Source organism: Palaemon carinicauda, chromosome 32, assembly GCF_036898095.1.
Source record: "Palaemon carinicauda isolate YSFRI2023 chromosome 32, ASM3689809v2, whole genome shotgun sequence".
Lineage (NCBI taxonomy): Eukaryota > Metazoa > Arthropoda > Malacostraca > Decapoda > Palaemonidae > Palaemon > Palaemon carinicauda.
In genome coordinates this window covers 80,572,470-80,589,607 of record NC_090756.1, presented here as the reverse complement: position 1 = coordinate 80,589,607, position 17,138 = coordinate 80,572,470, and the positions used below count along the sequence as shown (strand labels likewise).

The window sequence follows — 17,138 nt, the reverse complement described above, 5'->3', positions numbered from 1 at the left end:
TGCTATGTTTTATCTGTTTTAGCCTTGTTTCTAGTTCTTTAGCGTTGCACTGTCTTCTCTTTCAGCCAAGTGGGCTCGACCAGTTGCAGGAAGATCAATTTATGCAGGGCCTAATCTGCGAAGCTATAACTGTATTAAATAAGAAGTTGGCTGCTTCTTTCAAGAGGCTTAATGTCATGTGCTGGGATGAAAAAGGAGAAATAGTAGGCAACGCACATGTAAGTGGTAAAGTTTTTTATTATAATAATTAGTCTTACCTGATGTCGTTTCATTCTCAGTTGTTATCGACTTCAGTATACATTGGGTGTTACTGCCATAAGGGCACATCGTCCATTTCACAGAAAGCACTAGTCTTTGCAGCCTTCTTCTTTCCTGTTGAATTTTACCCTGAGTTGGATCTTGGCACTGAATGGCATCTCTGGCACAAGGATTCTGAGAGTTTACGTTTTAAGAAGCATAGGATTTTTATCACAGATTTTCTCTCACAATTAATTTGTTATCTTATATACAGAAAGTCTTCAACATTCAAATTTAATAGGTTTCAAGAAGCTGTTTTAGAGTCAAATTTTGTTGAATTTTAGCCTAGGGTGGGTTTCATCTAACTCTCATGCCTACGATTTTCAGCTGCAAAAGTCAAGAAATATAGTAGTCCCATTTCATATTGCAAATGTAGTCTTGCTTACTGCATTAAATTATATATTGTTTTATTACAGGATTTCATTATGAGTTTTTGATACAATATCTGAGATGTATGATTTCAGATGGATTTGTATTTGTATCTTCAAATATTTGTAAGGTCAAGACCTATGTATTAGATTTGATATACAGTATATATATATATATATATATATATATATATATATATATAACTGATTTTGAAGCAAAGTGAGAAATCTATTTTTGAGTGAAATGGCCATGTCGTCCTGATGGAAGCTTCCTATAAACAGCTTTCTAAGGGATATTTGGCTACAATGATACTCCCAGTGAATTGACCTTAGGGCTCCAGAATTCTAACTCCTGGCGCGAGTATCCTTATAATTTTCTTAAGGATATCGCATAATATCAGGGGACGTATATCTTGATACAACATATGGCAATCTTCACCCCGAATAGCGTTTTCGCTTCGAGGGGGAAGAGTGGTGAAACTAAAGGGGAGCCTTTATCAAGGTTACCCTTCCTCCCCTACTATTACGAGGCTCCTAGATGGCACTCATTCCTTGTAGCATTGAGCATGGGGCTACAGATATAGTAGTTTTGGGAGGGATCTTTACCTAAGCCTTTTCTTAGAAAAGGAGGGTGGTTCCAGCAGGACGACATGGCCATCTCACCCAAAAATAGATTTTTCGCTTTGCTTCAAAATCCGTTTTTTTTGGGCTCAAGGCATGTCGTCCTGATGGAAGTTTACCCGAGAATTACTTGAAAGTACCGTATCTGTGGATTTGTATAAGTGCCTCGACCTTGGGACAATTTTATATGGTCATCTAGAGCATTGAGAAATATGACGTTACCGTTATACATCATTACCACTAATCATGGAACAATGTTAGGGCTTCCTGCCCCCTGCAGGGAAGTGTCTTGCTAGACCGTAAAAAAGGCTCAAGGTTTCTATACGTGTAGGAACAAATATAAGTATCAACTAGATCTATTTGTTTCTATGTATCAGTACAATAAGTATAAGTTTTACTTAGGGATATAAGTAAAAGAACTCTAGATACGTTTTATTTTTGCTACTTGGGGGAAGAAATAAGACGCAATTACACTCTTTTATTAATTTATTTAGTTTAAATGAGTAAATGGAATAACATGTGTAATAAACATAAAAGAGAATTATACATTCAACATATACAGTCAGTTTTTTACAACTGAAAGGGAAGAAAAGGGTTAATGCCACTCATAATAATTGAAAACATTTATCAATACAATTTTTCTGTAAATGTTGGATACTATCAACACTGTACAATGTACACATGGCACAAGTGTCATTTGTATAATTCTGCACCTGAAAATTTGAACAGTCCTAGTGTCACCAGGGTGACACTCACATAAAAGAATATTGCACTAGAAGGTGTCAACACCTTTTCACCCGAATTGAGAATCCCAATCAATTCACTGTTCATCGCAGCATTAGATGACAGGTTTTACTACACTACCTGCTGCCACCACATAACGTTTGAGTTCTTGCACTTGCTTCACATAATGTTTGTAAAAACTCAGGATGACTTCCAGCCAGTGTATGAGCGAAGACGCTCAAAGTCCATATACTGAAAAAAGTTCAGTGAGGAAGCAATTTTTCTTGGATCATGACCTGCGGGTGTACTGTCAGGATCCGCTCTGCGAATGAAGTAGGGGAGCTTCACCCTCAGTTATTTTAGGGATAAGTTTGATCCTGAGGTTTCTCCTTTGAAGAGCTGTCCTCCCCTGAAGTCTGAAGTTCTTCGAAGAAAGACCTTTAGACATTCTACTGGACATAGAGAGACATCTTCCTTCAGAGGGCAGATTCTCCAGGGACCCCATCTTTTAGTGGGTAGCTCGTTCTTGGCGAGAAAGGTAGGATTAGGAAAGAGATTCAGTTCTCCCGCTTCTGTGAACTGAATATGGCCCTCGTCTCTTGATAGGGCTACTATTTCACTAACTCTAGCCCCTGAGGCTATAGCGAACAGAAAAGCAACTTTTTGGGTTAGATCCCTAAGAGAACAATCTTCATTGTTCAAGGTTGAAGCATAGTGTAAGACCTTGTCCAGAGATCATGAAATGGGCTTCGGAGGAGCTGCAGGTCTAAGTCTAGTGCATGCCTTCGGGATCTTGTTAAAGATTTTGTTCGCCAGGTCCACCTGGAAGGCATATAGAAGAAGTCTAGTCAAGACTGACTTGCACGTAGTTATCGTGTTGGCAGCCAGGCCTTGTTCATGAAGGTGGATAAAGAAGGACAGGCAGAAGTCTATTGAGATTTCTTTTGGCCTTTTAGCTTTAACGAAAGCAACCCACTTTTTCCAAGACGATTCGTATTGTCTTCTGGTTGACTTTGACTTGTATTCTTCTAAGAAGTCTATACTGCCTTTTGAGATCCCAAATCTTTTCTTTACCGCTAAGGCGAGAAATTCATGAGATGAAGGTTTTGGGTGCTCTGTGATGAAGTGAAGACAGTCGACTTCTGAACCAGTTGAGATAGAGCTGGGTTAGGTAGAGGGACCAGCCTCAGCTTCAGTTCCATCACCAGATGGAACCAGTTGCTCTTGGGCCACTTGGGGGCCACTAGAGCTGCAGTTCCCTTGAAGGATCTCAGCTTGTTGAGGACCTTCAGCAGGAGATTGGTTGGAGAGAACAGGTAAATCCGGGTCCACTCATTCCAATCGAGGGACATGGTGTCCGTCGCCTCTGCCAGACTGTCCTCGTATGGGGCTACATATCGAGGTAGTTTCTTGTTGTCGCTCGTCGCGAAGAGATCGATCTGCAGTTTTGGGACTTGTTCCAAGAGGAAGGAGAATGAGTCTACGTCAAGGGACCATTCTGACTCTATCGGCTTAAGCCTGGATAGAGCGTCGGCTGTCACATTGCAGAACCCTTGTAGATGAACTGCTGATAAGTGCCATCTCTTCTTTTTCACGAAACGAAAGTTGGCTAACATCACATGGTTGATACGGGGCGATCTCGAGCCTTGTCGGTTCAGACATCTCACTATCACTTCGCTGTCCAAGACCAGCCTGATGTGGGCTGATCTGTGAGGGGATAGTTTCTTCAGCGTCAAGAGGACTGCCATGGCCTCTAGAATATTGATGTGAAAGGTCTTGAACAGGGATGACCAAGTCCCTTGGGCTTTCCTTTGATGAGAGTGACCTCCCCATCCTTCCGTCGAGGCATCCGTGTGGATGGTCACCGATGGGGGAGGTGGTTGCAAGGGCACGGTCCTCGTTAGGCTCTTGACCTTCGACCACGGCTTGAGAAGTGATCGTTGTAAGGTTGGTACTGGTCTTTGTAGATCTCATAGAGCGTTTGATGTGTATTTTCTCCAGATTCCTGACGCATCTTTTAGCTGTGCTCTTAGCACTGGATCTGTTACTGCGGCAAACTGGAGAGAGCCCAGTACTCTTTCTTGTTGGCGTCTTGAGATCCTGTCGGATTTCAGTAGTCTCTTGACAGACCCTGCGATCTCTCTCCTCTTCCTTGGAGGAATGGAGAGGCGGTGTGACTTCAAGTTCCAATGGATTCCCAGCCATTGAAACTCTTGAGCTGGAGAGAGTCGAGATTTCTTGAAATTGATCATAAATCTCAGATGTTCCAGGAACTGGATCACTTTCTTGGATGCTTGCAGACAAGCTGTCCTGGATGCTGCCCACACCAGCCAGTTGTCCAGGTACGCTGCTACCTGAACACCTTCTAGGCGTAGTTGTTGTACGACTGCGTCTGCAAGTTTCGTGAAGATCCTTGGGGCTATGTTTAGTCCGAAGGGCATGGCTCTGAAGACTTACTTTTTCTAATGTAACTTAAATCCTAGGTAGGAGGAGAGGGGGTGGCTGACAGGGAGGTGCCAGTAAGCATCTGCCAGGTCTATTGAGACTGTGTACACCCCTTTTGGTAACAGGGTCCTTATGTGTTGAAGGGTTAACATCCTGAACTTGCTGTTCTCGATAAACTTGTTGAGTGGCAACAAGTCCAGAATGACTCTGAGTTTGTCCGAGTCCTTCTTGGAAACACAAAACAGCCTTCCCTGGAATTTGATGGACTTTGCTTTCCTTATAACCTTTTTGCTCAAGAGTTCTAAGGTATATTCTTCCAATAAGGGGGTGGAGTGTTGGAAGAATTGAGGAAATGATGGTGGAGACTTGTTCTATTTCCATCCTAGTCCATTCTTGATTAGGCTGTGGGCCCAGGGATCGAAGGTCCAGGGATCGAAGGTCCAACGATCTCGAAAGTGTTGGAGCCTCCCTCCTACCTGAAGCATCTCATTGCTTAGGTTGTCTGGAGGGTTTGCCACCCTGACCGTGTCCTCCCCTGCCTCGGGACGGGTGTCTTGAGGAGCTCCGTCGGGAGCCTCTTCTTTTCGGACGAAAGGTAGTGGTTTGCCTCTCAAACGCAGGGTTGAACGCTGGTGACTGGGCAATCAGCTGTTGAGGTACCACTTGGAATGTGTTCTGTGGTTGAGCAACCACTTGGGGCACCGCGGTCATGGTGACTGTAGGATGTTGCTGGGCAGTCCGAGAGGGTAGTCTTGGCTTCTTCGACTTCCGTTTAGGTTTGGGACCCGCATCTGGGGAAGACTTCCTCTTTGAAGAGATGCCCCACTTCTGGAGAAGGTTCCTATTCTCCGTGGCGGCTTTCTCAAATACCTCTTTGATTACCTCACTCGGGAAGAGGTCTTTACCCCAGATGTTTGAAGAAATCAGCTTCCTGGGTTCGTGTTTTACTGTTGCCGCAGCAAACACAAACCCTTTACAGGCTCTCCTAGCCTTCATGAAGGCGTACAGGTCCTTCACTAAGGTGGCCATATGCATTTTGGCCAGGACCGTGAGCATGTCTGGGGTGCTTTTGTGGCCTGAACACATCTTGATGTAGTTCTGTAGGGACAGGGAGGTAGCAAGCCTCTCTTTCATCTCTTGCTCCCTACGCAAGAGAAAGTCTGACAGCTTAGGGAGATTCTCGCTGAACTTCCATCCCGCGATATCTGCATCTAGCTTCCCTACTGAGAAGGTTAGGTGGACTTCCTTCCATTCCTTCTCATCCATGGGCAGGGCTAACGACAGAGGCCTACACTCCTCTAGTGCAGGGCATGGTTTGTCTGCCTCAACTGCCTTGGCAACAGCCTGGAATGCCTTTGACGAAAAGGGGAAGGCTCTGGAAGCAGGAGCAAGAAAGGTAGGGTGTTTCTTGCTCAATGCAGACACTTTCGAGTTAGTATAACCCGCCTTCTTGAGGCTGCTCGACAAGGGAGCCTGTGCCTTATCGTGGTCGAAAACCATGACCTCCTTCGGTTCCATCTCCTCCTTTGATGCTGGCTCATGCTTCAGTCGAATGAAGCAGTCAGGGTTGGCGTTGAGGCTCGGCCAGAACTGAATATCGTCTAGGGGGACGGCTCCCATCTTCTCTTAGATGTAGAGTTTGCCGTTGGTAATCGGCATATACTCTGCGTACCTCCAGAGATTAGTCTTGGAGCAGGATGGCAGGTCTTGAACTCTGGGTCGCTTGTATGACCCTCGGGAGGCGGTGATCCGTGCTTCACGGAGCTATCTTTCGAGCTTCACTTCCCTTGCTTTGCCTTGTTTGCGAAGATTCTCCATTAGTGTAGTGATATGAGCCAAAACTGCCTGGCTCATGGCATCCAATGGAGGGGTAGGAGCTGAAGACGTAGATGGTGTCGGCTCTAGTGCCGGCACGGATGGAAGGGACTCCCCCACTTCCGACGACTTAACTTCTTCTCCTTTGGGAGGTAAAGTAGACTCTTCCTCGGGATCATCCCTAAGGAGATCCTTCTCCGTGTCCGTAGACACTTCAGACATCCTTTCCTCATGTTGGATGTCCATGCCTTGCATTGCCTCACTGACATCCGCTTCAATTGCAATCTGGACGCATGGAGATCCAGGTCGTGTTTGGGGCACGACAGCTTCATTACCTGCCTTGGGGAACAGCAAGCTACGCATCCTGTCGTTGGGCAGGTACGGTCCCGGAGTGTTCTTCTGGAACCCTCGTACCTACATGCGCAGCTTTTCTCGTGCTGCATCCCTCGACTCCGCTGACTTGGGGTCGTTGAAACCACCATTGCCGAGCAACCGTTGCAGTCCTGGGGGTCCCAGTACCGCAAGGTTTCAGTGGTAATGGCGCAGGCGGCATGAGTCCTGCACATAGTGTGACCTCAATAGTTCCTACTCTTGTGGTTGCAGTAGATCACCTTGCACTTCATTTTGGGCTCCTCCTGTAAAGAAAGGAAATATAAATGAGTATGAGGTTGTTTATCACACTTGATAAACAGGTTATATGCAATAAATATATTGGTATCTTAACCATTATAGCTTAGGATAGTAAGCTAGAAAGGAAATAGGAAAGACAAATACTTGTCTCCTATCCAGCCAATTACTGTGACCTCCCCCAATATTAATATTAGAATTTCCTTATTTAGGGAAACTCGAGAGAGAAGGGTTCTGACCTCTATGGATAGAATTAGTGTATACTAACACTAGCCCTTCCATAAAAGTATTTATATTGAAGGAATAATTCAACTTCAATATAAATTGGTCTCATCAGTAGACTGTGAGAGAACACACAGGGTATGTTGGAAAACTACTGATAATATATACTATAGTTTTCTGTCTGCAGTATATACTATACTGCAAATATACTGGCTACTGTATAATCTTATACACGCCGGCTAGGCTAGCACCTGGCGGCACCTGTCCAGCCGGCAGCATAGTACCTGACGGCACTAGCCGACAGAAAGAGAGAAAGCATGGAGTGAAGGGCTGCCTTACTAATGTAGCTTGTACAATAAATAATGGTTTAGGTATATTAATCCTACTGCCTTCCTCCAGAATGAGGGTTCAAATGGAAGGGGAGAATGAATCATTCAAGCTTCCACCCAGCCACAAGATCTGTTGTCGGTCGCTGCCAGTTTCAGGGATGTGGATGGTAGTCCAAGGGAGGACTGAAGAATACTCAAAGGCAAAAAGGGTCTCCCACCGGCAGCCTTGCGTCCGTAGGGGAAAGTTGGAGCGGCTATTAAGCAGCCTATGTAGGAGCTCAGCCGGCGCTACGATCTACCTGGCAAGCGGGGAGAATATACGACGATGGCCACAGATATGCGATGGCTAGGCTATCGTTAAAGGGCAGAGAGGGGCAGGGAAAGGGTCTTGTAAGTTGTGTTAGGAGAAGGCGGCAGGATTGCGGCCATTTCCAAACAAAGGTGAAACTTTGTTTCAATATCAGCGCCCATCCTAAGCGGTAGAAGAATATCTATTCTTCAGCCTAGGGTCTGCTGAAACAAGATTTGTCTTTTAGACCACAGGGGAGAAGGTGGCGGCATTATACTACCACTTCAGGTGCGGCCTAGGGGAGCTAAGCCTCCTATGCCGACAACTGTAAGCCGGCAGGGGAGTGACTACTCACCCGGCAGCTAAGCCGTCACCATAAAGACTGAATACTCTGATTTACTGTCGAAAACCCAAGCCGGGATACTCAACGGCAAGGTTGGAAGACAGAAAACATTAGCCTAGTCAAGCCGGAGTGTACTACTCTATGGCAAGATCAAGATAGGGTTGTCGCCTATGGCGGCACTCAGAGGGAAGGAGGGATTGCCCTTAAATGTCCGCAGGAGACTAGTATCGAGTTATATAAATAATTCTAGGAGATATACGATCTCCTGTTGAATTGATAAAACGATACACGATGGTAAACGGGGATAATGTATGAAAGTATACTAAAGCGCATAGGCTAGGTAGCCTATCACAGGGCGAGATCTCGGCTACCTAAATCGCCGAGACTCTATAACGTATACGATCGACGCATGTAGGAACAGGAAAATTGTATGTATGATCATATCTTCACTAGTATAATTTTACCTAAATAGCTATAATTCATTAAAGGTAAATACCGTGAATGTCGTTCTGCTGACTAAATAAAGCATGCATGACGAACGACAGCTCCCAAAATGACGCCTCCGGTGACCGGCCACGCTCCATTAAACACACTAAATTATACAAATTTCACTGTGATGCAGGAGCTAAAAATTATACACTGTAAAGATTAAATACTCAACTTTCCAGAGGCAGAAGATGCTGGAGAATGCATGATAAATCCTCTAAAGAAACTATATAGAACGCTAGATTGAACAGGGAGAACACCGTGCGAAATCGCTACCAAAATAGGAATGAGCGTCATCTAGGAGCCTCGTAATAGTAGGGGAGGAAGGGTAACCTTGATAATGGCTCCCCTTCAGTTTCGCCACTCTTCCCCCTCGAAGCGAAAACGCTATTCTGGGTGAAGATTGCTATGTGTCGTATCAAGATAAACGTCCCCTGATATTATGCGATATCCTTAAGAGAATTATAAGGATACTTGCGCCAGGAGCTAGAATTCTGGAGACCTATGGTCAATTCTCTGGGAGTATCACTGTAGCCAAATATCCCTTAGAAAGCTGTCTATAGGTAGCTTCCATCAGGACGACATGGCTTGAGCCCAAAAAATATTCTTACCTCCTGAATGTATTCTGGCCGCTGTGTAAGGGTCCAGCTTGACTCATTTGGCTGGTAAATCTCTTCCTTTTGATGATAATAATAATGCTAGTCCTTACCTTTATCCATCCTAAAGCTGTTGCACTCCATCCAGTTCAAAACTATTCTCTGCTTTTTTTTTTAATATAGGTGAATGTTTGTTTATCCGTAAAGAATATCTTGAAGTCTATTATTTTTGTAGGAAGAGCTTTGTCGCAGTTCTTTAATGTTCTGCTTACTGCAAGTCTTTTGTCAAATACATTTAAATGCAAAATATTAGCCCTGATATAGTTATCCTGAGCAGGTAACATTGTCATATTCTGGATCTCTTGACCATAACTGTTCTGATTTACATATTTCAAATATGAAAAATTGTAGTTTGCTGAAGGTGATGAATGCAAGAGCTTGTTTGTTGAAGGTGATGATTGCAAGAGTTTATGGGAGAAGTGTAAGAGGAAGGCAAAGGTTTGGGTGAATGGATGAAGTGAAGAAAGCCCTAGGTGACTGAAGCATAGATGCGAGAGGCAAAACAACAAAAAACAAAGAGTGTGCTAAGGATAGCAATGAATGACAAGGGATTGTGACTCAGTTCCGATAGGCCCTGCTGCTACTTCGGGACCACTGAGGTAGCGGCAGCAGGGGAGTCAGCATGTGAAGCTTCATTTGTGGTGGAAAATGGGGGAGGGTGGACTGAGCCACCCTAGTAGTATCAACCATACTTGGCTCAGTCCCTCGCCAGGGAAAGAGGAACGATGAGAAAAGAAAATTCCCTTTTGTTTCTTCTTTTTATGTCAGATACCTCCCAAAATTGGAGGAAGTTCCATGGTAGATAGATAGATTTTTGTGTCTTCACCTGAAACTTCAGATTTTCTAATACTGCATTTCTGAACAGCTAAGGAATATGAATTTTTTTTGCAATTTTATACATGTTTTGTCTATAGATTCAGTGAAGGTGATCATCTTGGGTTCTACTTCTAATCAGATGTTTTCTGTGGGACTTTTTCTTATTAACCCTTGGAGCTGTAGCCCCCATTTTTGGACTTTTACGTAACTCTTCGTAACATAAAAACTATTCAAGATATTTTAAATGAAGGTCTGATAGCACCAAAAACCCTGAAAGGTTTTTGGGCACAATGTCCTTCTTGAGACATGATCAGTGTCCAAGCCCTGTCTTCATCTACTTAGGACCAGGGAGGACCAGGCAATGACTTCTAATGACTCATCAGGTTAGACCTATAGGTTGCCCCATAACCCCCATCCCTAGCTCACAAGAATGGTGAGCTTGTAGAAACTACAAGAAACTTATTGAGCTTGGATGGGTCTTGAACCCTCGTCCAGCAGATTGGCAGACATTTTTGGGAATGATATACCAATACATATAGCATTTCAATCAGACTGTCGAGTCATAGAAGTTGTCATACCTGTCTGTCCTATATGTTTGTGGTGGCTTATTGAAAACATTCCTGACTGGCAATTTGTAGACTGGGGTTCGATTCCCTCTTAAACATGAGTTTCTTGCAGTGTTTATAACCTCACCATCCTCGTGAACTAAGAATGGCGGTGTTTGGGGTAGCCTATAGGTCATCTGCTGAATCATCAGCAGTAATTGCTTGACCCTCCCTGGTCCTAGCTTGATGGAGAGTCTCTAGGGAATTGTCACTGTCCCTTGCTTACCATTCATGAGTGGCCTTTAAAACCTTAAACACATGGCTCGGTTCTTATGTGTAGCATGCATTTTGATAGAAACTGAAATAGTGTTCTATGTGACAGCCTAAATTTCAGCCTACTTAGTATGAAAAGTTTTGAAAATGGATCTGGTAAGGAAATTTTGTTAGTCTTCAATATTTTCATTTTATTTTGTTAATAATTCTGAAAAAATTGTAAATCTTATTATAACATAGAATATCTAAATTGAAAGTATTGCATTATAATTCACAGGGGTATTAATTTATACTATTTACCAGTTTATGCTCTTAACTTGTTTCATGTTCAACTCGTCTGGATAAACGGAGCATTTGGTAGCACCGACAGACAATTGTAAACATTATATGATAAAATGCAATTCATTTTTTTCTTTTTTTTTTTGCAGGAATGTGCCATAATTCTCCAAAATAGGCATTTAACAGATCTACAAAGGATAATGCAACATGAGCGCTGAAATTGAATAGTACTTTGGATATCAAACATAGACAGTGTGGTACATAAAACGCATAGTTTAAGTGAAAGGTGATGATATATATATATATATATATATATATATATATATATATATATATATATATATATATATATATATATATATATATATATAAAACTTGCTCCATAGACTGCTGCCGTGTGCGGATGATATTTTTCCATGGAATTGTAGAACTGACCTTATTCTCTTCTGGGGACATGTCCTCTTTTGCCATTGTGTATGGATAAGCAATGAAAACAAACTAAATGTAATGAAGTTCACAAAGTTTTTTCCGTGCGTAACTGGGCGAGAGCTACATGCCCTTGCTTGGTTCATACGAGTTCTTTCAAGTTGTTTGACCTCCAGCGCAAAAATGTTCTAAAAATCTGTTCGATCACTGAATTGTTCAAGTTCTGTGGCATTTGATGACTCAGATATTACTCTATAAGATTTTCTTTCTTTTTTAATGTGTAGGTCTCTTGAAGGAATGCATACTTAGATATCAGTTCAAAGGAGGGTGATTTTCTTTTTTATAGGAATTTATTTATATTCTTTTTTGTTGTTCCTGACAGTACTGTACTGGACTGTCATTTATATGTTGGATTGTAGGTACAAGAATCTTAGTTACCTTCATTTATTGATTAAAAAAAAACCAGTTTGAAACACCACATTGTAAAGGAAAGGAATTACCGTCTTTTTATCTCTCTGCTTTTTCTCAACTTGATGTGAATCGGTATGATCATGCGTAGGCTACTAGCTGTGATATATAGCTTTTCCAACTTCATCGAAGATTCTTTTGTCGTCAATGAAACAGCCCCTTGACAAAGCCTGTTATTTCATACAAAAAAGAAAACAGCACCGTGGTACTCTTGCGCAAGTATATTCTGGTTATGGAGTCAATTTAAAGTTGCATACCCTCCCTGTAATTTCTTTTGATATGATCAAAAGTGTTAACTGCAAAAATAAAATAAAGGTGGAACAATCCAGTTGGTATAAATTTCATGATGAAAAGTTCGGAACCTAAAAGTTTTATGTCAGGTTTTATAACATACATGGCCATTTCCTATTTTGAATATCTATGTTCTTGCATATTTTCTTAACAATTTCATTTAGAGAAGTTGCATGATTAAAGTTACCAGTCAGAGTCTTTATACTAACTTCTGTCACCCCACCCCCTAAATATATAGTCTACCCAATTGTTGAGCATTTGGAAGTAAACAGTGGCCAGGTAAAGTTTATATCCAGTATATGTATATATACCCTTATTTACATATTTCTTACTATGTTAGCCTTCAATTCATGTATTTACCTCATTTTACAGTAATTATAGTGCAATGTTGTTTTATTGTTTATGTAGTGTCATGTATAGTAGTTTATATATGCTTTATTCTATGCTGTAACAAAATGTCATTTCTCCATTTATTTTTAAATCTTAATACTTAATTTATAAATCATATTAAAATTTAATTTAGTCTAGAAATGTAAGTTGTATTCAATACAGTATTGTAATGCCTATTATTGGCATATCTTTTTTTATAAGGTTAAAATGTTAAAGGGCAATTGTACGGAAGTGAAACCTTTACATTTTTCATTATGAAAAAAAAATAATATGTAATGTAAAATATTGTGCAAACATACAATGTAGAAACATTAGTGCATGTTGTTGTTACAGGATTTAGATTTGGGCTACACATTTGTATATACATTACTCTTCTCATTGATCTGGTAACATGACTGGTTGTTATCTACTCATGATGACAAGGGTTGACTTGCCATGATTTGCATGATTCGGGAAGACCCAAGTTGTGTGCACAGGTTAAATCATTACTTTTCCCCTCATCATATTTCTTCGATTCCTTAGGCCGTTTTATTTTCATCTGTGGTGCATTCCGTTCATGAAAGTATTGGCTATAGTGATTAAGCGATTATGGGGCACCAAGAATGTTGTTTTTGTCTGGTTGTCTGATTTCTGCTTCTGCTATGCAGCATGGAGGGTGTTGGCTTTAATTCTATAGATCTCATTACTTGGATATATATAAGTATTGATGGTTACAATTATAGTAAATCTTTGAGGAAGAACCTGCAATATGTAGAAAAAGGTTTGAATAATGCGCATCTCTAGATTGAGTATTAGTCAAGTTCAAGGTTTTGGAAAGGTAGAGTGTTTTTCATAATTACTGATATAAATGGCTACAATACCTATTATCAGCTCAACTGCTTCTTAAAGGTTATCTTGTAGTCTGGATTGACTGCCTTAAAGGTTAGCTTGTAGTCTGGATTGACTGTCTTTTGGTTACTGTGAAAGTTTCTAAACACAAGTAAGGATGTAAATGTTTTTTTTTTAGTTCACTTTCTACTCATTCAAAATATTAAACTATTTTGTACCAAGGCAGACAAAGGAAAATATTCTACCATCTATTATTGTTGTAGTACCCTGTAGTCTTAACTTGCTCAACACAAACTACAACTGGTATTTACTCGAGTACCATTCTGCTCTAATATCGAGCTTGATGTATAGATTTGTTTCCAAAACTCATGACTAAACGGAGCATCCAGGTAATTCGGCTTGAATACCCTGTATTCTCAGCACAACATTTTTGGCCTTTTATAAAATAATTGATAAAATAGTGTACAGTACTGCCTTTGGAATTACAAGAAAGTTTTAACCATGTAGGTAGGCTAGTTTGTATAGTTTTGTAACTGGCAAAAAGACACATCCTTCTGAAGTTCAGCAATTATTTCTCTTCTCAGGTCAACTGCTACTATTGTTTCATTGTACTTGTGGGAAGTCTTGAGAGAAAATGGCAAATATAGTTGGTCAACTTTCAGAAAGGATCTCTTAAAACATAATTATTTTCTTTTAACAGGATATTATTCTGATTTCTTTTTCCTGAAACTAAATTCTTGCAATGCAGGAATATTTACATTGTTATCATTTGGTAGTTTTTCCCATGGTTTTTCATTAGACATTAGTATAACATTGCTGTAATACACTGGATGAAGTTGTCTATTGCAATCCAATTAAATCTTATAAAGGAGTATTTTTCTTATTAGTTGTTTTAAGTATTTGTAAATTTATACAACACAAATTAATCTTATGAAGCATAAGTTTCATTTATTTCCCACAGTCAGCATGTATTGTTCATAACACAAGCTGTGACTCTACGGAGAGTATTTTCCATTCACTTAGATTGATGGTTAAGTTGTGGTGTAGGAAGGAAGAGCACTTTGTTAAATTTTCAAAATATTTGTTTCTACAAAGCAAGTGAGGTTTGTACTATGTCACAATTTTGAAAGAAGTACGATTTCCCAATGATTGAAATCTCTTCGAATCAGTCTCGTAATTTTAGTTGTCTGTTTATTTACATATTGTGTAACACACATGATGCCTGAATAATACATCAAGAGAGCTTATTTGTTGTTTAGGACCTAATCTGAGTTTTATTTGGGAAATAAAGCTGCAGGTATTTTTGGACAATACAGTAGTAGAATATGGAGTTTTTTGTATTGTGATCTTGGCAGTCAATTATCTCCTGACCTCAGTTTTGGGTGCGTTAGTCCGAATTCTATAAATCAGGGTATCCTTTTTATAAAGTTGTATGTAGTCTTTTGAAATAGCATATGTTAGATTGTCTGTTGTAGCAGTGAATTGGATCATTTCACAAAGAACTGGATTTTCAAACTTTTCTATTATTCAGGAAACATTTATTTTCTTCACAATTATTAATTCTGCTTATCATGAAGAAGTGTATTTTTTAATAAACAAATCCATGAGGAATTGTAATTTTTTCTCCTTTTCAGTAATGCTCTCACCTTTTAAAGTGTGGAGTGTAATCTATGTCAAAACTATCAAAACAGCCAACAAAGCCATATTTTTCATTTTGTCTTACTATTTTCAGCTATCTGCTAAATATTGAAGTAGAGGGCCTGCTCTAATGAGGTTTATGGTTATTAGATGACCGCGGAGGTAGCAGCAGTAGGGGATTCAGCATTATGAAGCTTCATCTGTGGTGGATAATGTGGGAGGGTGGGCTGTGGCACCCTAGCAGTACCAGCTGAACTCGGCTGAGTCCCTGGTTAGGCTGGAGGAACGTAGAGAGTAGAGGTCCCCTTTTTGTTTTGTCTTCTTTGTTGATGTCGGCTACCCCCCAAAATTGGGGGAAGTGCCTTTGGTATATGTATGTATGATGACCCCTATGTAAGAACAATAAGCATTCCAAGATGGTTCCAAGTCGAAAAGTTCTTAAATCCAATGTTTACATTCTGCTGATCTTTGCTAACAATAGTGAGGTTTCTCCCCTATGTATCATCATAAAACACTTCTAAAAGAAGTTAATTAACTTCTATTCTGTTTTTTATTTATTCAAAACATTTTGAATTTACTGCTTACACGAATCCCGTTGTGAAGTGCAACCCAGAAGTTATAGTCCCTCCCAAATATAGTTGGCAACCAGCCATGTAGAGGCTAGTGAAATTGAGAGCGAGTGTGTGTGATAGATTACTACTCTCTTTGGTACACCATGGTTTCTTTGCCTTCAGGCAGCCCGTAAGAGAAGTAATGATGAGGAGATGGGCTAAGAAGCGATTGGATAGGTAGCGAGGGCTGGTGCCTGTCACCTATCCTTTTTCCCAATCGGTCTCCCAGAAACTGTTTTCTTGCTTATATTTCTCCCCTCCTTGATCGGGAGGGAAGTGAAGCAAAGATCATAAAAATCTTGATAAATTTTCTTCATACAATTGTACAGTATCTTGTTTTTTAAGAGTAGCTTTTCCAGCATTACCGCTTTCTCTTGTGTTTACTGTACTAGGTCTATTTAGTGTTGAGTAAATTTTTTATACATATATCTTTGTTCTCCTCATGTACAGTATTGCTGTTTTTAATCTTTCTTTTAGATTTTGATAATCCACCTGTAACTGTTATCATTTTCTGTTTTGTCGCCTACAGTATTTTATCAAAAACCAAAACAAGCATAACATTATAACTAGCTAAGCTAGAACCCTAATTGGAAAAACAGGATGCTATAAGCCCAAGGGCTCCAACAGGAAAGATAACTCAGTGCAGAAAGGAAATAATGAAACATGGAATAGTGTACCCTCAAGCAAGAGAACTGTAACTCAAGACAGTGGAAGACCATGGTACAGAGACTATGGCACTACCCAAGACCAGAGAACAATTATTTGATTTTGGAATTTCCTTCTCATAGAAGAGCTGCTTACCATAGCTAAAGTCTCCTTTTCTCAATAAGAAACTTATATAATGTGTTGTATCTATTGAATTTACTAATGACATTTAAAATGAAAGTTACACTTGGGAAGTACAATTTATAACTGCTTGTGTACAAATAGCACTAAATCTATGGTATAGTAACATATTGTTCAAGTTGCAATTCAGTTCAATGGGTCAAGCTGTCTATTGCTTTCATAATGACAACAAAAACATCAGTAATTGACAAACACTTTGTCAGATGTATGTAATTGTTATCATAATTATTACTAGTGATGTACAACTTATCTGGAAAAACTGAATGATACAAGCCCAAGGGTGCCAACACGAAAAACATCCCAATACTGAAAGGAAATTTACCAAGTATAAATGTGCAAAGAAAAATAAATATAGAACGCATTAACATCAGTAACAACAATAAATAAGTACTACATATGTACTATATGTACTATATATGCCCCCTGTGGCTGCGGGGGCATATAAAAATTAGAATAGCACCAACGTTATCCCTGCGTGTCGTAAGAGGCGACTAAAAGGGACGGGA

At 40.4% G+C, this 17,138-nt stretch overlaps 1 protein-coding gene across 5 annotated transcripts in view; it reads left to right on the top strand.

Annotated features, from left to right (window-relative positions):
- LOC137625409 (uncharacterized) overlaps positions 1 to 15,161 on the top strand; it is a 258,701-nt gene extending 243,540 nt beyond the window's left edge. For 4 of the 5 annotated variants that reach the window (XM_068356308.1, XM_068356311.1, XM_068356310.1 and 1 more), the window contains exons 11-12: positions 66 to 218; positions 11,284 to 15,160. In XM_068356308.1, coding sequence (XP_068212409.1) covers positions 66 to 218; positions 11,284 to 11,352 — 222 coding nt within the window. In that variant the 3' untranslated portion in view covers positions 11,353 to 15,160. Of the gene's footprint in view, positions 1 to 65; positions 219 to 11,283 lie in introns of all 5 variants that reach the window. The other variant, XM_068356313.1, reaches the window with a different exon arrangement.
- Positions 15,162 to 17,138: the final 1,977 nt, after the last annotated feature.